General features: G+C 37.2%; 1 protein-coding gene across 7 annotated transcripts in view; it reads right to left on the bottom strand.

Moving 5' to 3' along the window:
* Window positions 1–1,204: 1,204 nt before the first annotated feature.
* Window positions 1,205–24,494, bottom strand: part of Sytl2 (synaptotagmin like 2) — a 120,898-nt gene continuing 97,608 nt past the window's right edge. For 3 of the 7 annotated variants that reach the window (XM_045146338.1, XM_004658281.3, XM_045146340.1), the window contains 9 exons: window positions 19,717–19,811; window positions 16,838–16,957; window positions 15,622–15,791; window positions 12,914–13,016; window positions 10,555–10,725; window positions 6,326–6,404; window positions 5,172–5,271; window positions 3,285–3,490; window positions 1,205–2,189 (listed from right to left, as the gene is read on the bottom strand). In XM_045146338.1, coding sequence (XP_045002273.1) covers window positions 2,044–2,189; window positions 3,285–3,490; window positions 5,172–5,271; window positions 6,326–6,404; window positions 10,555–10,725; window positions 12,914–13,016; window positions 15,622–15,791; window positions 16,838–16,957; window positions 19,717–19,811 — 1,190 coding nt within the window. In that variant the 3' untranslated portion in view covers window positions 1,205–2,043. Of the gene's footprint in view, window positions 2,190–3,284; window positions 3,491–5,171; window positions 5,272–6,325; window positions 6,405–10,554; window positions 10,726–12,913; window positions 13,017–15,621; window positions 15,792–16,837; window positions 16,958–19,716; window positions 19,812–23,593; window positions 23,642–24,494 lie in introns of all 7 variants that reach the window. The other 4 variants (XM_045146337.1, XM_004658279.3, XM_045146339.1 and 1 more) reach the window with 2 other exon arrangements.

The raw sequence follows: 24,494 nt of genomic DNA, 5'->3' as shown, positions 1-24,494 counted from the left end.
CAGTCCTGCTTCTAGGTAGGGGAATCCTAGAACCAGTTTCATAGTACTTTGGAGATGGCTGCATGCTATAGAGAGGTAGGGAGGTAGAGACTGAACAAACAGATAAGTAAAAAAGGGCTGAGGAAGGATCTTCCACTGTAACAGTGAACAAGCCAGAACAGGGTCCGAACAGCTGCTCTGAATTCCAGCCCAACCTGGGATGAGTGGCTCTATTGACCTCACCTTTTCCTTTCCCAAGATCAGAGAATAGAGCTGATCTGTGCCATGAAGACCTAGAGAGACCATGGGAAGGGCATTGTCCCAGTTAGTTGCTCTACTAAAAAGTAAATACAAGGCTCTAATAACCTATATTTAGAGAAAGAGGCATACAGTCAAGCAGGATTTTTGTTTTTGCTTTTTGGTGTGTGTGTGTGTGTGTGTGTGTGTGTGTGTGTGTGTGTGTGTGTGTGTGTGAGGCCCTCACACTATAGCCCAAGATGACCTCAAACTTGAGGCAGTTCTGTCTTAATCTCCTCAATAGAGGATTACAGATGTGCACCACAGGCCTTCTTTAGTGGTTTACTGATGTTACTTAGGCATGCTTTGTAAAAGTCTATGTTAACTCATTATCCAGGCTTCCCTAAACCTACTTTAAGTCAGTACTTATTCCGAGCAAGGTAGACTACTTGGGTCCTAAAGTGTAGCCATGTTTCATGTATTAAAATCATCCCAAGAAATCACTATGCAAAAATTCAAGAACAAATATGAACCGGTGTTCAAGAATTAACGTTAATCTGCCTTAAGTCTTTTCAACAACTTTTAAAGATAGACATTATGGGCTGGAGAGATGGCTTAATGGTTAAGTGCTTCCCTGTGAAGCCTAAGGACCCCAGTTCGAGGCTCGATTTCCCAGGACCCACATTAGCCAGATGCACAAGAGGGCACATGTGTCTGGAGTTCGTTTGCAGTGGCTGGAAGCCCTGGCGCGCCCATTCCCAATCTCTCTCTCTGCCTCTTTCTCTCTCTCTCTGTCCCTATCAAATAAATAAAAATGAACAAAAAAAATTTAAAAAAAGATAGACATTATGCTGTTAATAGCATAGTCAAAGCTGCTCATTTAGAGGTAATGAGGCCCAGTGGCAACAAAAACTGGAAAAGTTACCCTTGTTAGAGAATTTAGATGTCCAATGTATTCTGTTTCATAAAAGCCACATTAAGTTGCCAATACATTTCAAATCATACGATAATTTATTTTGAGCTTTTATAAAAAAAACCTTATGAAAATTATACATAGAAGTACAGTAAAATTGAACAATTTATATTCTAACTAAAACTTTGTTGCAAAGCATGTCTGTAACTATCTTAAGCTGCTTTAATTTAGTAAACTTGTAAAGAAACACAATCATACATATGCAATTTTAGTACATTCTATTATAAAATACAGGCTTGAGACAGAATTTATTTTAGGACAGAATTAAGCTAAAATAAGCCAAAAAAATGAATTCTATATGTGGCCAGTGGGTGGCACCAAAGTCCACTTGAGACTGTTTCTCAGGACAGACGTGCATAGTTAATTCAGTCTTAGGGCTCCAAGATGAAATCCATTCTTTTATTAGAGATAATAGAGTAAATAGTTGTGTTATTATGTAGTTCCATATCATCACTGATGTACTTCCTCTCCCTACCAGGAGATACCAAAAGCATCTTTCTGTTGCTTTTCCCCTCGACCTCTACTTATAAATCCTGCAAACATTTTAATAAGTGAGTGGCAAGTTTTAACTGTAACACAAGATTGTAGTGTGAAATGGTGGCTTTCTCTTGCAAAAGTTCAGTTTTCCTAGCTTGTCCCAGTATCTTCTCAAATGTTGGCATCTTAAGTCACGCATGTCACACATCTTGTCATCATTTAACCTCCATTAAGCTCTTAATTAGAGAAACACATGCAGATTGATTTTAGCATGCTGGGTAGTGGCACCAGATGAAGATCTTTGCCCATGCAGTCAGATTTTGCAGACCAGACTCCACCTGTGTAGTGGTTTTCAGTGCAGGAGCCATGGATTAGGGTCATTTGGAAATCTTGGCAATGAGAAGCATCCTGAGCGGAAGTGTTGCTTCAATCCATGTGTTGGGGGAATTGACCATCTTCTCCCAGAGAGCAACTTCCTCTGAAGTGGAATCCATCCAGTCCACCTCAGTACCATAACTTTTACCTGAAAGAAAATTTCGCATTTAGAAAGGAATAAGCCATTGGGCAGGGGGCAATAGGGGAAGTCATTTCCTACTTATATTCACCAATGGAAGAAGTGAGGAAGAGTTCTCATAACTAGAGAATGTGTCTAAGACAGGTGTGGAAGGAAGATTTTACCACTGGAATAGCTCCATGACAGATCCTCCTGGTTCCCAGAACAATGGTTTTCTTCACATGAATGTAAAGCCTACATGACAATTTTTGGAGGAGCTGGGAAGGTTCTGTGCTAGGTTATGTTGGAGATGACACTGATGATTCCTGAGGAAGAATGGTTAAGGCTTGCAGTCACACACAACCTATGGCATGGAATAACTATTAAATTGGCCCAACAAAAATTATAAACTTACTTAGAACATTATGAGATTTTTTTGGGTGGATTTTTTTTTTTTGTGTGTGGTAACTTAATTGCACAGTTCTCAAGCATAAAGTTTCTAGATGGCCATGTTGTCACATCTCAATGTCAAAAGGGTAAACACACTTGCCAATGATTGAACGAGTTTTGATTCTTGGCTTTGTTATTGGCACTGTTACTTCATTTCATGGGATAAGTTCTTTGGGGGATAATATTAGTAACTATCTCATAGAACTGTTATAAAGAATAAAGGATTTGTGAAGGAGGAGGTGGGGGAGGGGAGGAAATTATCATGGATTATTTTCTATAATTATAGAAGTTGTCAATAAAAAGTTTTTAAAAAGAATAAAGGTAATATTGCACATAAAGCACATAATACAGTGATGAAATGGTAGCTACTATAATTATTCAAGGCACACCTTATCCTTGAAAGGTCAGAAATGTTGCTTGGGGGAGGAGGATAGTGACAAAGGCTTTCTTCACACCCCAGCAGTAACAGAAACCCTGAAAGAACAGTCACTGCTGGTTGATCCTCATAACCAAAGCTTTTGGGACACAACAGAATGTTCTTTGCTCATTTAGTTCATTGAGCTTAGTGAAGATAGAAGAGCTGTCATTATCAGAAAGGAGCAAAGCCTCAAACAAAACCTTAGTATTGCCAAAAGAATTCAGCTTATGAAGAATTAAAGGAGGAACAAATGTTACCTGTTCCAAAGCCAATCCGGAGACCTCCTAAAAACTGGTTGGTTAATTTATAATGGTCCCAGACTGTGAGCTCTACGCAGGCTTCTGTGAGGTCTTCAGGCCTGAACCCATCGTATACCATGGTGTGGTTGAAGATAGGGTGGGTGGTTTTCCCTACAGCTCTCGTCTTCTGGCGACTTTTCCTACTTGTATCTGGAAGGATGGTGCTACAAAATGAGAGAACATTTTAGTATGACAGTGAACATTGATGCTTTCAGTACACCATAGCACAATTACTAGATTAGCAACAAAGGGGGAAAAAAATGTAAATCCATGTGTGGTGGCTCATGTCTGTTATCTCAGCACTCAGAAGGTGGAGGCAGGAGGGTCACAATGAGTTCCAAGCCAGCTAGGGCTATAGAGTGAGAGACCCTATGTCATTAATACAGAAAAAAAAAAAAGGAGTGTGGAGAAATATCACTGGCAGGGAAGGGTGCATTGTGCAGGAATGAATATGGACATAGAGGCAGCCAAATTTGGTTTGAATCCCGACTCTGCTATCATATCATACTGGACTCTATAAGTATGTAAGATAGTAATGTGTCAATTACAAATAAATATATATATAAACATATATATATATATATAAATATATATTGGCCATCAAATAATAACAAATAACTTGAGAAAATTGCATACATAAAATATACCTTATGATCTGAACAGTAAGCTTCACACCAAAAAAGACAGTTATTATTTATGAGGAATTTTGTTGTAACTTGGGCCCAATAAATTGATATTTCCTGAGAAGCCCAATAGTTGAAAAGTATTAGAAGTGTATTGTATTCTTGATTATCTATGCTAGCCTAAGGAATGACTACTATGTAGAATTGAAAAGGAAGAGAAACTTCACATTTTGCTAGTTTTGACTTTGGGAATAAATAATATGTTTTTTTTGGTAATAATCTATGACTCACTTATGATAATAACTTAATTACCATACCTCTTGCAAAGGCAAGAAGGTCTGAAAGTATTCTTTTCTATGAGAATGTGTGTGCCCATGTGTGTACATATGCATGCATGTGTGTGTGTGTATGGAAAATCATGAACTATGTCACGTATACCTATTAGGTACAATTTATATTCTACTAGTCTATATATGGATACAATTAGAGGGAGTTGGGAGATAATGATATCTGTTAAGGCATTATTGCTAGATGCTAATCACTTTGTACAAAAGAGAAAATAGTTTGCTGTTTGAATACTCAAAGTATCTTAAGTACTTATAGGTTAAGGCATAGTATGGATATGCTTAGCATATTAGTTTCAAAATATCTGCAATCTGACACAAAGGTCCTCTGCAAATAACCCAAAAACATGTGAAACAAAGAATCTCCCTCATCCACAAAGAAGCCAAGTATTGTGACATCCATTATTAAAATTATTTTTTGGGGGGGGGTTTCATTCAGGCTGACCTAGAACTCACTATGTATTCTCAGGGTGGCCTCGAACTCATGGTGATCCACCTACCTCTGCCGCTCGAGTGCCGGGATTAAAGGTGTGTGCCACCACGCCAAGCCCATTATTAAAATTCTAATAAACTGTTTTGAAGCAAGTATTGCCCTCTCAGAAACAGATGTATCTAGAAAACATTGCATTTGTGAGTCTGAGATTTAGTTTCACTACACATATGATCTCTTAACTTTATGATTTTAAAACAAAATGAATTATTTGGAGTTCACGCTACAGATTTTTATACTTGATTTCTTTACTTTTTCAAATAAATTCATTTAATTATGACTGATAAACAAAAGAAACACATGCACACATGTGTGCACACAGAACTGAAACCAACAAGCCAAGGCTAGGCTATAGTAGAAATAAAGGAGGCTGAGCCTTTAAAGTTACCATTTAACAAAAGAATTCAGATGATTTCCCCTTAGCAGTGGAAGATCAAAACATTCCTTCACCCAGATATGGACTTCTCCAGTTGTAGAAAGCTTTTTACCTGTAACAAAACAAGGAGAAAAATATTTTTGCTTTCACCTTGCAGACATAGCAAAAGGAAAACCAGAAAATGCTTGATGGCATTATATATAAATTATATCTATGTACTCTCAAATAAATCTTCATCATCTGACTGTACTGAGATCAGATAGTTCTATAAAAATAATTCCAGAGAATTGGTCCTAATGTCAAAGATACAATTAGTAACTGGGGTTAAAAAAAACTTTCTATTCCTAACAAGGCTCTAATAATGGAGGACCAGTTAGGGTCTTTCTATGAATGCTTCTAATTCCCATCTGTGAAAAAGAATATTCAAGTTCCGATCTTATCATAGAAACATGTCCAAATTATTACTCTAAGAAAGTCCATTCTCATTATGAAGATAAAATTCCAGAGAATGAAGGGAAAGTTAAAATGAGGGCTGTAAACAGGACTGAAAACAGTTTTCTCATAGAAACAGAAAATAAAATGGTGATTAGTTACTAAGGTCGGGGGTGAGGGAAAAGGGGAGCTGTTGTTTAATGGGTGCCAAGTTGTTTCATGAGGTAAGATAAAAATTTTCTGGAAGTATGTTTCAAAGCAGTGTAATATTACTTAGCTGAACACTTAAAATAGAATGGAAAAATTTATGTTATATAGCTTTTAAAAATTATTTTATTTATTTGTTATTTGAGAGAGAGAAAGTCAGATAGAAAGAATAGGTGTGCCGGGGTCTCCAGCCACTGAAAATGAACTCCAGAAGCATGTGCCACCTTGTACATCTGGCTTAATGTGGGTACTAGGGAACTGAACATGGGTCCTTAGGCTTCACAGGCAAGTGCTTTAACTGCTAAGCTATCTCTTCAGACCTAGCATTTTTTAACACACACACACACACACACACACAGAATTTTCTAGCTTACAACTATGAATTGACTCATTTGGTTTATATAATTATCAACATAATGAATTTGTTTAGGGCTTCATTTTTAAAAATATAATATAACCCAAATAAATTCTGGGAGATAAGAGGAATAAGAAAAGGGCATAGATCTCAACCAAAAATCACTCCATACCAAGGACTGGCTCTGGAACATACTGGAGAGCTAGCTTCATTTCACCTCGGCTTTCTGCTTCAAGGGCAACTGGTGCTGTCTGAAAAATGAAAAAATGTCAGCAGGGATAAGAAATGATTTTTTAAAAATCATTACTTTATTTACATGTGCATGTGTCAGGGTCCTTTGCTGTTGCAAACAACTTGCTAGTTTTTATGTGGGCAGCTGGGGAATTAAAACCAGGCTGGCAGGCTTTGCCACCAAGTGTTTTTAACACCTGACTCACCTCTTAAACCTTCAGAAACTTAAAAAAATTTTTTTTTTCCTAGCCCAGGCTGACTGGGAATTCACTATGTAGTCTCAGGCTAGCCTCAAACTCACAGCAATCCTTCTACCTCTACCTCCAAAGTGATGAGATTAAAGGTGTGTGCCACCACACTTGCCCCAAAACATTTTTTAAAATATTATTTATCTATTTGAGAAAGAGAGAGAGAGAGAGAGAGGCAGATAGAGAGAGAATGGGCATGCCAGGGCCTCCAGCCACTGCAAATGAATTCCAGATGTATGTGCCACCTTGTGTATCTGGCTTATGTGGCTGCTGGGGAATCAAACCTGGGTCCTTTGGCTTTGTAGGCAAGCATCTTGACCACTAAGACATTTCACCAGCCCCTGAAACCTCTTATTTCATCTTGCTTATAAGTACTTTTTTGCAGGGTTATATCTGTCCCATTTCTGAGAACATGTATCACTTAGGTGCCCGGGATTAAAAATTTCCTCTGCATCTGAGTTAAGACTGTTTTTCCCCATAACTAACAAAGCAATGCTATGTATCTGGGAAAACCTTACATGCTACTCAGAAAAGACTTCACAGCCTTTTCATCTCCAAGATGATGATGAAATCAAAGTGGTTTGCCTGGAGTGTTCTAGGATCTGATACATGTTAAAAGTTAAGAACTATGCTAGGTATCACCATGCATTTAATCCCAGTACTCAGGAGGCAGAGTTAGGATTATTGGTGTGCGTGTGAGCCACTCTGAGACTACATGGTGAATTCCAGGTCAGCCTAGCCTAGAGCAAGATCATACCCCAGAAGACCAAATATATATGTATATATATTTAAAGTTATGTATATAGATTATTAGTTGGAACCATTGAAGTGCCATAGGCTAAGAATATGAGCCAATTAAAAAAAAGTCAAAAAGCCAGGTGTGGTGGTGCATGCCTTTTATCCCAGCACTCGGGAGGCAGAGGTAGCAGGATAGCCGTGAGTCCGAGGTCACCCTGAAACTACATAGTGAATTCTAGGTCAGCCTGGGCTAGAGTGAGATCCTACCTCAAAAAAACAAAAACAAAAAAAAAACCCAAAAAACAAAAAGTCAAATACCGCCCCCCCCCCCCGAAAAAAAACCCAAAAAATCAAATCAGAAGCCAAGCATGGTGGTGCATGCCTTTAATCCCAGCACTCGGGGGGCAGAGGTAGGAGGATTGCCGTGAGTTTGAGACCACCCTGAGACTACATAGTGAATTCCAGGTCAGTCTGGGCTCGAATGAGACCCTACCTTGAAAAACAAAAAACAAAAAAACAAAAGAAAGAAAGAAAGAAAGAAAGAAAGAAAGAAAGAAAGAAAGAAAGAAGGAAAGAAAGAAAGAAAGAAAGATTGTATCAACCATTTAAAGACAATATTAAATGCAAATCTCTGAGCACAAAAAAATAACTCCATGGAGATACAGGAAATGGTCTATAACCATACCAAATGTACCTGATCTTGTCTGACTCAAAAGCTGAGCATAGTTGGACCTGGTTAGTATGTGGATAGAAGATGTAGTAACGGGGTAGAAAGAAATAAGAAAACATAGTCACATCTAAGTGAATATTGTGTATAAAACAATGATGTCTTCAGGAACTTGAAATATATGTATAATTAAAATGTGGTGGAGCTGGAGAGATAGCTTAGTGGTTAGGCATTTTCCTGCTAAGCCTATAGATTCAGGCTTGATTCCCCAGGTTCCATATAAGTCAGATGCACAAGGTGTTGCATGCATCTGGAGTTTGTTTGCAGTGGCTGAAGGCCCTGGTGCACCCATTCTCTCCCTTTCTCTCCCTGTCTCTCTCAAATAAATATATAAATAAAAATATTTTTAAAATGTGGCTAAAATATCACTAAAGATAGGCACCTGAGTAAATAAAATACTTTTGATTATTTTTGTCCTGGAAGAGTGGCAAAAGTTCCAATTTATAGTAGACAATTTTTGTTTTTGAGAATCAAACTAAGGTTTTTTGTGCATACTAGACTCTACCACTGAGCTAACCCCAATTTCTATAGATATTTAAGTAATTTATTTATTTTAATTTTATTTATTTATTTGCAAGCAGAGAGAGATAAATGACAGATAGATAGATAGATAGGAGACAGAATGGGCATGCCAGGGTCTCTAGCCACTGCAAACGAACTCAGAGGCATGTGCTTCTTGTGCATCTGGTTTATGTGGGTCCTATGGAATCAAACCTGGTTCCTTTGGCTTTGCAGGCAAATGCCTTAACCGCTAAGCCATCTCTCCAGCCCATTCTATAGATATTTTTAAAAATTTACTTATTTATTTACAAGCAGAGAAAGAGAGAGAAAAGAGAGAGAGAGAGAGAGAATGGGTGAATCAGATACCCCAGCCACTGCAAATGAACTCCAAATGCATGTGCCACTGTGCATCTGGCTTTTCGTGGGTATTGGGGAATGGAAGTTGGATCATTAGGTTTTGCAGGCAAAGGCCTTAACCACTGAGCGATCCCTCTAGTCCCTCTTACAGATAGTTTTAATTTACAGATGAATATGATAATATCTATATTAGACAATAAACAAAAAGCTACAACTGACATATTAATAGAAAAATAGAATTATATGGTAAATGGTTAATCCCAAAGAAAGCAATTATGGAAATTAAAAAATGCAAATATGGGCTGGAGAGATGGCTTAGCAGTTAAGGCATTGCCTGCAAAACCAAAGGATCCCAGTTTGACTCTCCAGGATCCATGTAAGCCAGATGCACAAGGGGGTGCATGCATCTGAAGTTTGTTTGCAGTGGATTGAGGCCCTGGTGTGCCCATTCTCTACCTCCTTCTCTCTCTGCCTCTTTCTCTCTCTCAAATAAATACATAAAATAAATTTAAAAATTTTAAAGCAAATATTATGATATTAGATTTGCACAAATTATCAATAATTGCATTAAATGCAAATAGACTATATAATCAAATTAGAAGAAAAATATTCTAATCTTAGCCAGGCATGGTGGCGCATGCCTTAATCCCAGCACTTGGGAGGCAGAGGTGGTAGAATCACTGTGAGTTCGAGGCCACCCTGAAACTACATTGTGAATTCCAGGTCATTCTGAGCTAGAGTGAAACCTTACCTTGAAAAACCAAAACAAACAAACAAACAAACAAACAACAACAAAAAAAAAACAGAAAAAAAATTCTAATCTGCATGGTGGCCTATACCTATAATCCCAGCACTTGACAAGCTAATGCAGAAGGATCATAAGTGCAAGACTAGCTTGAATAATATAGCGAGGCCCTGTCTCAGGAAAACTACACAAAAAGGATTCTTTTCAAGTGATACATGGAAAAATTTATTCAAATCAGACCATATGTTATGCTAAAAGAATGTCTCAGATTTCAAAGGACTGGATTACTGAAATAATAGCCTTCCATGAAGATGGAAATAAATCAATTTAAACACTCTCCCTATTCCCTATAGGTTTTTTTTTTTTTTTTTTTTTTTTTTTTGGTTTTTCAAGTTAAGGTCTCACTCTAGCCCAGGCTGACCCGGAATTCACTATGTAGTCTCAGGGTGGCCTTGAACTCATGGTGATCCTCCTACCTCTGCCTCCCAAGTGCTGGGATTGCCTGGCTCCCTATAGTTTTTTTAAACTCTTTGTTCACTAAATGTGCAAGCTAATTAAGTTCAACCCTAGTTTAAAATAACCCAACTGGAGAGATGGATTAGCAAGCATCAGGAAAGCCAAAGGACCCAGGTTCAATTCCCTAGTACCCATGTAAAGCCAGCTGCACAAGGTGGTACATGCATCTGGAGTTTTTTGCAGTGGCTAGAAATCCTGGTGTGCCAGCTCTCTTCTCTCTCTCTCTCAAATAAATAAAATATTTTAAAAACAAATTAAAATGAGCCCAAGCTACAGATCAGCACTATATGCTAAATGAACTAGGCGTTTTCTACACACAGGACTCTGTCAGGACTTACCTTCCTCTTCAGAGGGTACCACTTCAATTGTTTGTTCTGTTTGTTGTCCCAGTCCCACGTGTCCAAGTCAAGTTCCACCTCCCCTAGGAAGCTGTTGCGCTTAAACGTATCCCGATGCCAAACAGACAGGTTCAACTTCTGTGTCTTTAAGTATTGCTTTTCAATTTTATACTACAGTTGATAAAATTAAAATGGTGAATACTGTTTCTATATGCCAATGTTATGACATAGAGAAGAGAAAAGTCATTTATGGAAAGCCATTTGTGTAGATCAAATTTTCTCATCTGTTAAGGTTTCAAATCTCAAAAAATATTGCAAAGTCATCTACTCTAGGTATCTTATTTCAAAGAGCTAAAAATCCATTTTTCATAAAAGCTGATGTCCTTCCCTGCTTTGGAAAAAGCAAACCATGGCTCAAGTATCATAGCTGGCAATCACTTTCTAAAACAAAAGCAGTTATTTGACTTTGTTGGATGCTTTTATACTCAATATAAATCAAGTTCAGGCTGAAAATACAAAATCAAATTTAATCTAGTTCTGTTTTCTACCTAAGGACAAGGTATTTTGACTACTCAATATCTTGATACCCTAAGAACAAAGGATTTTTTTTTTACTTCATGTTTCTTTCTTTTTTTCTTCCTTTCTTCCTTCCTTTCTTTCTTTCTTGCTCTCTTCCCTCCTTTCTTCTTCCTTCCTTTCTTTCTATCTATCTTTTTCTTTTTTTGAGGCAAGGTCACATATAGCCAAGGCTGGCTTTAAATTTGGGGTATAGCTAAGGATGACCTTGAACTCCTAATCCCCCTGCCTCCAACTCCCAAGTGCTGGGATTATATGTATGTACCACTACATCAAAACAAAATTCAAATTGACTGTATTTGCTGAGTACAAATCTAATTAATAAAAAAAAAAAGTGAAAAAAGAGAGAATTCATTTTTAGGGTAGTTTTATGTTCCCAGCAAAATAAAACAGAAAGTAAAGTTCCCATATACCACCTCCCTCTACAAACACATGCCCCCCCCCTTGTTACCAACACCAGACTAGGATAAGCTTCTTTCAAAATAAGATAAATTGCCTCTTCCAGCTTCACATGGCCAAGGAGAAAAGACTATATCTTTACAGTTTTTTATTTGAGTTGTTGTCAATCCTTGATTATATATAATCATGGAACAAATAATAGTACTTTCAATCTAAAAATATTCTCTTTGCTTTATGAGGTACTACTTGAAGGCCCCTCTTGGTTGTGATTGACCAGCCATACTTGGGTTTTGCCATTTAAATAAGCTACTTTTTCCTGAGTATAGGGTTGAAGTAGCTAGCTGACTCTGCAATAGCTAGGGTTCTAAAGTATATCACAGTCAAACAGGAATTATAAAGTTGCTACAGAAAATACACAGATGGCTCATTTAGCTGCTTCTTCATCTTTTCCCAAAAGATGAGCAAATGTTCAGAGTTTTCGGAAACAAGTAGTGATTAGCACCTAGTTATAAATGATCTGTTAGTCATGACAAAGGCCACATGCTATAGTTTGTGGGGGGTTATACTTTCCATTCAGCCATCCATCCACCTAGCCTTCCCAACATTTTTAGGGAAGAGTTACCTACCCTAGGCACTGTCCTACAAATTAGCATTTGTTAAGTATTTAACATGTGGTAATCACTTTACGCATATTAACTCATTTAATGTGCACAATTCCTGAAGTAATAAGTACTATTATTTTCCCTTTGCTAATCCAAAAGCTCTCATGAGCACCATTTTTCAGATCTGAGGTGTAGACATGATACCAAAGTCTATATATAACATACTGATAATCCTTACCTTTTATAGAATTTAAAAATAAGTGTTGGGCACAAAAGAAGGTAATGAGGAGGGAATGTGAATGTGATTGAAATGTGTTATATGCATGTAGGAAAATGTCATAATGAAACCCATTAGACAAAAGTAATATAGGCTAATGAAAATCATGAAGAAATTTAGTGTCAAGGTCAAAATATTGAGTGTTAGCAGAGCCTACCACACAGCAAGGTTACTGAGGTAGCAGACGACCAAGGAAACTTGTGAGGTAAGGACAGACCCCACCCCGGCCCCACCACCATATGGATAAGCATTTACGACTGTGGGGTATAGTTAGGGAAAGAATATGGGGAAGTCTGTTCTAGCCTGAAGGAATAGAAAATGTGAGACCAAGAAAACACACTTCCTCCAAAGTGAAAAGAAGAACATGGGGTGACCAGAACAAGCATCTTGAAAGTGGAAAGTTGAGTCAGAGCTCTGGCTTTGTAGATGCAACTCAACAGGCTATGGTTATCTCAGTGCCAGGGTTATCATTTAGAATTTTCTTCTGCAAAGAACTTAGACATACCCGCAATATCTCATTATACACTGGATTCAAGGTTTTCTTCATTACAAGTGTTTTCTTCTTGCCCATCTTGCCTTTGTCTGGTAACAAATAGGCCTTTACATATCTAAAACAAGAGAAATGAAAGAAAGAAATAGAAAGAAGCAAATAAGAATAGAGACAAGAAGATAAAAGTAAAGTTTTCACTTGTATAATCATATTGCAAATTGACAGTAATAACAATAAGAACAGTAAAAAAAATAAATGTTTTGGGCTGGAGAGATGGCTGAACAGTTAAGGCACTTGCCTGAAAAGCCTAATGACCGGGGTTCGATTCCCCAGTACTCATGTGAAGCCAGATGCACAAAGTGGCACGTGCATTTGGAGTTCATTTGCAGGCCCTGGCATGCCCATTCTCTTTCTTTTTCTCTCTCTCTCTGCTTGCAAATAAATTAAAAAAAAAATTAAAGAAATGAATGTTCCTAGTAACACTTTTATATTTAAATGCTTAAGGGAATTAAGGTATTTTAGTAGAATGTATCATTTAATATTGGAGATTTTTAAGGGGAATTTCATGAATTTTTTGTTGTTGTTGTTGTTGTCTGTTTCATTTGCTTGTTTTTCGAGGTAGGATTTCACTGCAGCCCAGCTGACCTGAAATTCACTATGTGGTCTCAGGATGGCCTTCAACTCAGAGTGACCCTCCTTCCTCTGCCTCCCAAGTGCTGGGATTAAAGATGTGAGCTACCACACCTGGCCTGAATTTTTTAAAAAATATTTATTTTAGATAGGTATGGTCTTGCTTTGTAGTCCAGGCAGAACTTAACCTCTTAATCTTCATGGCCCCATCTCTCAAGTGCTGGGATGGCAGTTGTCAGCCACTACAGCTAGTCTTGAATATTCTACTGGCCTTGCCTAATATGTGTATGCTTGTCTATGGGCATACCACTGAATGTACCTCATCTCACTTAATATGCACGTTGTGGTATATTGTGGGGAAGCAATAGACCTTTATGGGTTTTTGCCTACGGAGAAAAGGCTTTGGCAGTTACAAAAGTGCTTTATTTTGATAGATATTGTTTTAAGTAGTTTTGCTATTGTCTGTTTAAAAACAAATGAATCTTAGCACAATCTGATTGATTCATCTTAAATGTAAAGAAAAATATAGAATATTGAGTCTTTTTATATTTCTATCCATTCATTCATTCATTTATTTGAGAAAGAGAGATTAAGTGTGCCAGTGTTTATTGTCCTTTTTCCATTGCTACAAATAACCAGAAACCTGTGCCACTTGGTGCATCTGGCTTTATTGTGGGTACTAGAGAATCGAATCCAGGCACCATCAAACTTTGTAAGCAAGAACTTTTAAACAAGTGAGCAATCTCTTCAGCCCCTTTTTATTTTTTATAATAAGAAAAAAAAGAAAAAGATCTGGACTCTACCACAAAAATAATTAAGAATCAGACTTCTGCAAAGGGTGAGTAGAAAATAATATTTAACCTTTGTAAATAACCTGAAATGCAATCATACTCATGATTAAGTGTCTTAACTGTTAAGCCATTTCTCCAGCCCCTAAACTGATTTTTTAATTTTATTTATTTATTTATTTTGAAATAGGGTCTTGCTCTAGACCACGGTGACATGACTGACAAGATGAATTAGTAAGTCTTTTTTGTAGGATATTATTTTGTTTGTTGAGAGTCTTTTTGTAGGATGTAATTTTGTTTGTCGTTTGTTTTGAGACAGGGTCTCACTATGTAGAGCCCAGTTTGGTCTTGAATTTATAGTTCTCTTGCCTCTGAATGCTCAGTCTCTGAATGTTGGGATTACAGATGTGTACTACTATGCCTAGCTTCCCAGGACATATTTAAATATGGAAACTACTTCATACTAGAGTTTTTTTTAACTATTTTCACACCAATGAATATTATGAAATATTTTCCTCATGCCAGGAATTTCAGAAAAAGCTTGAAAATGTGCTGGAAGAAGCAGAATTCAAGGTCTCATTGTTCATTTTACTGCTCTCTGAATACAGGTACTTGGGCCCCTTGTCTCTCTAGCCTATGTATCCTCAGCTAGAAAAATGAACAAACTAGACAAGATGATCTCCAAGGCCCTTCCAAATAGAAATATTCTACACTTTTCTGTAACTTCTAAAAATTTATTTATTTATTTATTTATTTATAAGCAGAGAGAGGGAAACAGAAAGAGTGTGAGAGAGAGACTGGGTGCACCTGGGCCTCTAGCCACTGCAAACAAACTCCAGATGCATATGCCACTTTGTGCATCTGGCTTTATGTAGGTACTGGGGAACCAAACCAGGTTGTTAGGCTTTGCAGGCAAGTGTCTTAACCACTGAGAAATCTCTCCAGCCCCTAAACTGATTTTTAAAATTTTATTTTAATTTTTTGTTTCTTTGAGGTAGGGTGTTGCTGTAGACCAGGATGATCTGGAAGTCACTCTGTAGTTCCGGGCTGGCTTCCAACCCACAGTGATCCTTTTATCTCTGCCTCCCGAGTGCTAGGATTAAAGGTATGCACCACCATATCCAGCTTTGTAATTTTTATTTGTTTGACGTGTATAAAACAGCATTTCCCTCCAACTTTTCAAATACTCCTTTTAATAGTCACACAGAGACCCTGACTTTGATAACACATTCCTTCTCAATTCTTACCAGATTAATGGTTTGAGAACTAAGAGAAAACAAGTGACACCTTAAGATCTGTACTTACGGGTCTGAACGTTGTTTCTTAACATCTGCAGCTGCTAAGTCCTTACACTGGGCCACAAAAACATGCAGCTCCTTCAGGGACTCCACGTAGTCAACTGCAAACTGGATATTTCCTTTGACTTCCAGGTTGCCGAAGTCTCCACTGTACACACTCATCACACTGCCACTCACCTGAATGCATCAGAAACAGGCAGTATTTGTCTCTATTTTGTTCCTAACCCCAGTGTAAGGAGCACAGACATAATCCCTGCTGGGAATTAGTTTTCTAGCTTGCATAGAAAAGCAGTTAATTTAATATGGTATAAGGACATCAACACAACAAATCACAGAGACCCATCGCTTAAATTTCCAGGGCACTAGAAAACGAATTTTCCCATGTTACTCATCCACTGAATCTAGGAAAATGCTTACTAAGCCATGCTCTTCTAGAGCTCAGGAAGGGCAGAAAAATGCATGATTGGTGAAGGCAGTTCGAAGTCTTCTCAAGGGCATACATTAGATTGTTGGTAGAAAAATCAATTTGAATAGATTTTGTTTAAAAAAAAGTTTTAGAAATACAAGGCAAGTAAGAATTTAAATGTAGCACTATGTGTTTAACATACAAGGTGATATAAGTGCTTAAGTAAATATATATTAACGCAGTTAACTATGTATACTTCAACATCTATTCTATGGAAATATGGCTACCTCACTTTATGCATGAAGTTCCATGTCAAGTCAAAATTTCTCCCATCAAAGCTGAGCAACTACATAGGAAGCTTTTCATTTAAAACCCTGTTTCAAATCCTTCCCTACAGCAAAGGACCACAGCTCCCATTCATGTCAATTAGTCTATGCTATTCAACAAGCTTATATAAAGGACGATACAATTATATGCCTGCAAGCAGTAAAAGTCACATCTGATGTAGGAAGCTTTCATAATAGTTTGTGCCATTTGTTGCACAGAAAAATTTAGTGGTTCATCTTGTTGGCAATTTGGGTTCATTATTAAGGCACATCAAAAATATCTGTAAAAATTTATAATGGATAGTAAATACCTTATTCTTTAAAACAAAAGTTATGAGGGGAGGGATTTATAAGCCAGAAATGAATTACAGATGAGAGAAGATACACTTGGAGTTTAGAACTACAACAGGAAGCCTCTTCACAACAAGCAAGAACATGGCATAGCAAGGTTTAGGGGAGCAAAGATTAACACGGAGCCTTTGTTTACATACAGAAGATAAGGATGTCATGCCAGAGGAGCTGCTAAGATTGGTTAATGAGCTCGGGCTCTTCTTGTGTCTCCTGAGCTGGTAACTGCTTTCTGATGCTGTATCTGTTTCTCTGTCATCACTCTACAAAACATCATACAACAGGCACAGTGTTTAAGTTCGGGATGAGTCAAATTTACAATCTGTGTTTAGGCAAGGATGATATTTTGTACCCACTGCTCTACAACATTTCCCAAGGGCCAGCAGGCTCAAGATGGACTGGGTGGACTGCGCTAGAAGTCAATGACAGAGCAGGACAGTGCTGAGCTACCAGAATGACAAAGTGATTTTTCCACCTATAGTGCCACCCCCACGAGTTACAGGAGAAAACAAGACCTGAGCCATTTTGTAATCTCTTAACATATCTGTGTTTTCCGGAAAGCTTATTCATATATATGTGAAAATCTACCCAGAAAATCTGTATCATTTCCTATCAAGGCATAAAATATTGTGCTTAATTCTTTCATTATCACAGCTTCCTAAAAAATATTAAAATTTTTCCTTAAGATAGTAAACCAGGAAAAGATAGAGTAGCTGGGAGTGTTGGTGCACACCTTTAGTTCCAGCATTTGGGAGGCACTGTCGTGAGTTTGAGGCCAGCCTGAGACTACATAGTGAATTCTAGGTCAGTCTGGACTAGAATAAGACCCTACCTCGAAATCCACCCCCCCAAAAAGAAAGAAAAACAAGAAAGAAAAAGATATAGTAATCTATGTTTCAATTAAATTTTATATACTTTAAAATTTAAACACCTCCTTACACATTCCTATAGTGTTATCGTGATTATCTTTTGTTGGTATAACACTAAACTATACTATTGGGAATTAAATTATACATTGTATTCACACGAGATTTTAGCTCATTTCTTAAAATTAAAAAGCAGTAACATACTTATTTTAAATATTCCCCAAGAAATATCTATGTGAGACAAGAAAGAAAAGTAGCAGTGATGAATTTTATTGTATGTGTGTCTAAAGTTTATTGGTATTTTCTTATAAAATTCATTGTTCAGAATGAGCTCCTTTGGGGATTAGGAGAGCACATGGATCAGTTCAGTGGCTCCTGGGTTATGGAGAAGCAGTTAGTACATGCCAACATATTCCAGGACCATGCAATTACATATTAATACAATGAGTGTCAATCCTAATGCAGATTAATAAAGGAGTTAAAGAAAAACAAAACTAATGACTTACATGGGTGAGAAAAGAATCCTCCCTCAAGAATTAAAAAATGCATACCTTTTAAATGTCTCTGTTGTTACATTTACTTCCCACATATTTGACAATCTATTCTCTTCTATTATAGCACATACTATATTCTAGCATATCAGATAATTCATGAATTACTGGAAGAATGGGACCCTGTCTTGTTGGCCTAGAAAAGTTTTTCACATTATCTGCCTTCAATAAATGTGTCTAAAGCTAAGTCTGAAAGAAGCAAGGACTGATTTAATCTTCAAATCTCTTAATATCCACTTTAACCCCATGTGCTTTGAAAAGTTAAATGGTATAGGTTAGCTCTAGCATCTGATACATAGGCCCAAACAGTTTGTGCTTTCTTCTGTGTGGGGCTCTGATATAACAGGTTAACCTGTTATAACTAGAGGGAGGAAAATTTTTTGAAAACAGAAGCTGATATAATTTATCTCTCAAATTCATATCTGATTCATAATATGACCACTGGAGACAAATGGAGATCAATAAAAGTATAAAACCACCGAAATTCCATCGAGCTTCCCCACCTGGCTTCCAAAAAGTTGAGTGACTATTTCTAAAAGAAACTGTAATGGAGCTTTGAATGTCTAAGGGCTGAATATGTGCAGCTACAATTCCTGTAGATGGACAGAGGGGGCCCAGAATGGCAACAGGACGTTACCTATACCTTACTCAGAATGTCCCCACATTCCATCTGCTAAGAGAATTGGCTTGAGGATAAAGTCTTTCATTTGCCCTCAGAAACCACAGGGATGCCAAGAAAAATAGCAGCTAACTTTTACCAGGTACTTATTATGTGCCAGGCACTACGCTATGTTTTCAGTGCATTAACCCACTGATTTCCCAACAACTTCATGAGGCAGATACTTGAAACTAGATTCAGAAACTAAAGATCACACTGGTTGATATCACAACCAGAATTGGGAGTTTCTTACTCCAGATCTTAGGTTTCTAACTATGTGACTGCAAGACAATGAGGTCTTTGTAAATCAAAAGGCTTCAAAGTCCTAGATCTACTCTGTAATAGTTGTTGGGTGTTGGTAAAGTGGTAGGAATGCTAAGCACCAGTTATGTACTCAGTCCTTGGTGAACTGCAGATCACAGTTGTGTTCTTACTTGACAAAATATGGCATAGCGGTTACCAGTATGAGAAGTCAGTGCTGGGCTCCAGTCCTGCATCAGCCCCTTTCAGCTACTTTATCTATCTTGTTCTAAGTTTTCTTACCTGTGATCTTTGGTTAAAATTTGCTGTTGTTATTATTGCTTTATTTTAGCAAGAGCTTTCAAGGAAGTCATGATGTCTAAACTAAGCTTTTACAAATCATCTCTCAGCTACAGAGGGATGGTTAATTCATACCAACATCTCTCTCTTTGGATGAATTTTGTTCCTACTTTGTCCATATTCCCAAAACTATATAATATGACTTCACTGATCAAAACTATTTGAGTCCAATGAGACATGCCTTGTCTCATTCCAGGATCAACAACACTACCTCAAGTGACTTTGGAGGCAAGGGTCAGTCCTGCTGACCTCTGACATCTGCCACAATGGAGTGCAAGCAGCCCAACTGTACGGTAGCAAATCTGTCTATCTGACTGTTTTTCCAAAGGTACAAAACACAAACTTGCCTCATCTTGAAGAAATACCGGAACAGACTTGCTCATCCTTTTGAGTTTGTCAGAATGGGAGAACTTATTGTCAGGTAGTGAAGGCACTGTGGAGACTAAACAGCAGCATTTCAGTTTCAAAATTATTCTTACAAGTATCAGACATTAAGCATACTTTGAAAACACATTTTTTTAAATTTATGAACATATATGCTTTATAAAATGGTTTAAAACATAACAGTTTGCATGCAGAGGACTGTGAGGTAAGTAACATGCAGTTTTAATAAATTATATAAGAGAAAGAATGGCCAAGGAGTTGAACCAAGTATCAGATAAAAATTAAAAAGCCTGGTGTGGCGGAACATGCCTTTAATCCCAGTACTTGGGAGGCAGAAGTAGGAGGACTGCTGTGAGTTCAAGGCAACTCTGAGACTACATAGTGAATTCCGGGTTAGCCTGAGCTAGGGTGAGACCTTACCTCAAAATCAAAAACAAAACACAAATAATCAGAAAAGCATTCATTCTTATTGAACAGGAGCTATACTGGAATTATATCAGGAAGATTCACCATACATGGTAGCTCACACCCATAATCCCAGCAATTTGAGAGGCAGAGGCAGGAAGAGTGCTGTGAGATCAAGGTCAGCCTGAGCTACATAGTGAGTTCCAAGCCAGCCCGGGCTATAAAGTGAAACCGCCTCACAACCCCGCCACTGCAAAGTATTCTGTCAATGTAAATTGATTTTACTTACTGTTTTCATACAAGAGCTTTGGCACCCAAATTATGTAATTTATTGGTTCATCTCCCCCAAGATACATTATATTGCTAACATGTTGTAGGCAGAAAAACTATTTCATCTGGACAGTAAAGGATTTATATTCATAACTCAACAATTACTTCCTTGGCTCCTGAGTACCAAGAGAAGACTTGATTATTTAATGATTGTAAGGTTTTCTTTTTTGATTGTGACTGTGTGCTTGTGTGGGGGTGTTGTGGGGGGGGGGTACCAGGGCTCTGATGTGTTTCTTGTTCAGAATTATGAAAGTTAATTTGAAAAACATTATAATTTTTTTTTTGTGGTAGGGTCTCATTCTGGCCCAGGCTGACCTAGAATTCACTACGTAGTCACATGGTAGCCTTGAATTCATGGCGATCCTCCTACCTCTGCCTCCCGAGTGCTGAGATTAAAGGCCTGCGCCACTATGCCTGGCCATTTAAATATTTTTTGACACAGATAATTTTCAAAATACCAAGTCAACATAAGTGGTTCAAGTTAGGGTACTCTTCAAAGTGAATGTCCAGATCTAACATATGTCTTCTTTCTGATGTAGTAACTGTATGGAAGGCATATTAGAAGGATGAATTCTAGTACTAATTTGCATAGTTCTAGTTAGCAAAGAATTTCTTCATTAAGAACCATAACTTTTCTCATGGTGATCATAGCCCTTATAATAAAAGAGTTTATATACATATACATGTGTGTGTCTATACATACATACATACATACATACACATATATATATATATATATATATATATATATGGGTTTTTGAGATAGGGTCTCACTCTAGCCCAGGCTGACATAGAATTCACTATTTAGTCTCAGGGGGGCCACAAACTCATGATGACCCTCCTACCTCTGCCTCCTGAGTGCTGGGATTAAACGTGTGTACTACCATGCCGAGCCTAGAGTTAACATTTTTAAGGTATTTAAAACAATTTCTGACACACAGTAGTCTCTAAATAAGTATTTTATAAACAAACATTATCTAATAGAAAATCTATTATGAACATAACACAATATATATTAAATTAGCTTTATCTTTAAAAGTACTATTAGGAAGATAGACACATATCAAGTTATATTTCTATTTATAACTCAAAAGACACAAATTGAATCCTAAACATTAGCTAAATTCATCTTTGATTGAAAGAAGTATACTGAAGGAGAAACAAAACCTAGCTATACATACTAAATTTATATTTATTTGCATATCAATTCTCACCTACCTTAGGTTTACAAAGTTAAATATACACACCAAAATCCATTTACAGTGTCACATTAGAATATCCACCTTAGTCATTTCCCATGGAACAACTGTGCTTTGTATCTACACATACACTGCATGTGTGTGTGTGTGTGTGTGTGTGTGTGTGCACGTGTGTGTGTGTGTGTGTGTGTGTGTGTACTGGGATGAGTATCAGTGGAAGAAGTGCAAAATTATAAGATTGTAAAAGCTTTTATATTTTTGTTACAACATTGCCATAAAGTACAGCATTGGTCAAATTCAGAAAGTATAGCATGAGAGGTCAAATTCAGTGTACCCACTATACAAATACAGCCAATTTTATATGTATGGGCTTTTGTTATTTATGTTTTGATCATACACTGAATTACATATGTCTGTGGTCAGAACATGTTGTCTAATAGTAAAACATCAGAGTGATTTTTCAAGAGAAATTACTAGAGAGAAATTAATTTACTTATAGTCCCCCCAACAAACATACAACTGGTCTATTCACCTTGACCAACAACTAAGCCAGCTGGGAGGACATGAAGACAGATATGTAAGTGAATGTCTATGTATGTCTTATTCTCATTCCTCAAACTAGATGTTGAACAAAGCAAAGCAAGATAATGTCAGATGTCCAAACTTCAGTACATCCCAGTTCAAAGGCAATGGGAAAAGCCTCTTTATCCATAAACACCTCTAAGGGGCAGAAGTCGTGTTTTGTCAGCAGCAGCCAGACAGAGCAGCATACTCACAGAGCCAGGCTGGTACTGCTTTCTTTCCTAGGCAGCTCTTAAGAATTTGTCAAGTCATGCGCCAAAGCTCAGTGCGTTCATCACTGACAGGAAGACCTCATGAGCAGGTTCAGATTTCATGTGAAGTCTTCCTGACTTCAGTACCAGTACACTGTTTCCCCATCTATTGGCTCCTCATTTAGCTGCTGTCCTCATTAGGTCTAGTAGTATATCCAAAGGCTATTGGGGAATTATTACTAAATATACTGTATCCCCGAAGATAGGTATAGGCTTCATTATTTTCATACCTCTGGTATCTAAGTTTATACAAAGGACTGAAATGGAGGAACTAAGAAATCACAAAGCCATAGTCGTGGCCCTTGCTAGGTCCTATAGAACCTTTTTTAATGCATAGTGTCATTGGTCCTTTAGACAATGGTCACAGCTAAATAGAATTCTAGGATTGAACAGAAAAGAAGGAACACAAAAAGAAAAGACAAAACAAACATTGTCTTTTCCTAGTGGTGGACATTAATTAGTTGATGGATATTTGTAGCACAAGTATGTATTTATTTCTTATATCCAAATATTTATGTGCTTTTTACATTATTATAGATTTAATGTTTGAATCTAGTTTTGAAGCTTGGAATTCAAACCCTTGGAATAACAAAATTTGCTTTTATAGATATGTGCAAAGGTATAGTCAACCATACTATGTATGATTTGTTAAGGTACAGTTCTTTCAGGTTTCCAAATAAATATCTGATTACAGACATAGAGAAGCTACAGAGAGCCATAGCATGCAAGACTACACCATAGATAAAACATCATTTGAAATCAGAAGGTACCAATTTGATTTTAAGAAAAGACACAAAGTGCAGAGAGACTGAGAAAATCCAACAATATGTAGAAATGGCAATATATAAGTACATTTAAGATACACAACGTGTCCTTAGCGAAAGCACAAAATATTCTTTCAACACAGCAGTAAGATTTTTAAATAACTTTCAGCACAATGAAATAGTTTTTGCAAACTTCTGGAATTTAGTAGTAATGAATACCATGTTATTAATGAGTTAGTGCTTTTAGTAAGTTTGACATTATATAGAATGGAACATTTAGGTATTTGAGAGAACGATCCTGCTACTCACTTCCTGGTATGCATTCATTTGTATCTGGTTCCTGCTCTGCTCTTTGATCTACTCAGAAGGGCAATGTTGAGAATAAATATCATTTTAACAAAAAGATTAAATAGACATGAAAGCAAATCTCAAATGTTAGTTTCACAATTGATATTGAGGAATATGTCTGATTGGTTTTCAGCTCATGTACCAGTATGACTCTTCATTAGCCTTTTGAAGAATCCTATTTAATAAAAACAAACTAAGATCCTGCATAGGAGACCTGTGGTCTCTTTCCTGGAACTTTCTAAGCCACAGCAAGACATGGGAAGAAGCACTGGACCAGGAGTAACCAAACTGACATAGAATCCCCTGCCCTCCACTGACTGAATGGCTACATTATTTTTGAAAAGTCATCTTATTTCTCTGAGCTTTTCTTATCTGCAGAACAAAGGCTAAAATCATTGCCTCAATTCCTCAATGAGGTTGTTATAAAATGAGAAAGAAAATTATTACATATAAGTAAAGAATGACCTTTGAGGAGGTCCAGTGCTACATTGTATATAGGAAATCTCAAAGTCACATTTTGTGATTACAGTAATAATGTAGGAAAATTAAAAACCAGCAACAAATATAAATTATACACTTGCATAAATTCTGAACTATAAAAATCAAGCCTCACTTCTATCCCTTCCCCCACCAAGGCACTATTACCCTTTTAATTTTATAACTGAACTAAGTAATAAATTATTCTGTGGCATGCTTTAACATCTTCTGACTTTTTAATACTTAAAAAATTACTTTCACCTTCATTCCATACCCATTTATATAATACGAGACAGGTTTCTCCATCCTTGTCCTAAGACCCTTTCCTTTGAAGTTAAGACTCTACTAGTTGTACCCAGAGTGGTCTAAATGCTGATATCTGAAA

This window comes from Jaculus jaculus, chromosome 3, assembly GCF_020740685.1.
Source record: "Jaculus jaculus isolate mJacJac1 chromosome 3, mJacJac1.mat.Y.cur, whole genome shotgun sequence".
Classification (NCBI taxonomy): domain Eukaryota; kingdom Metazoa; phylum Chordata; class Mammalia; order Rodentia; family Dipodidae; genus Jaculus; species Jaculus jaculus.
Note: the sequence above shows the minus strand (reverse complement) of the source record. Positions and strands in the feature narration are given on the sequence as shown.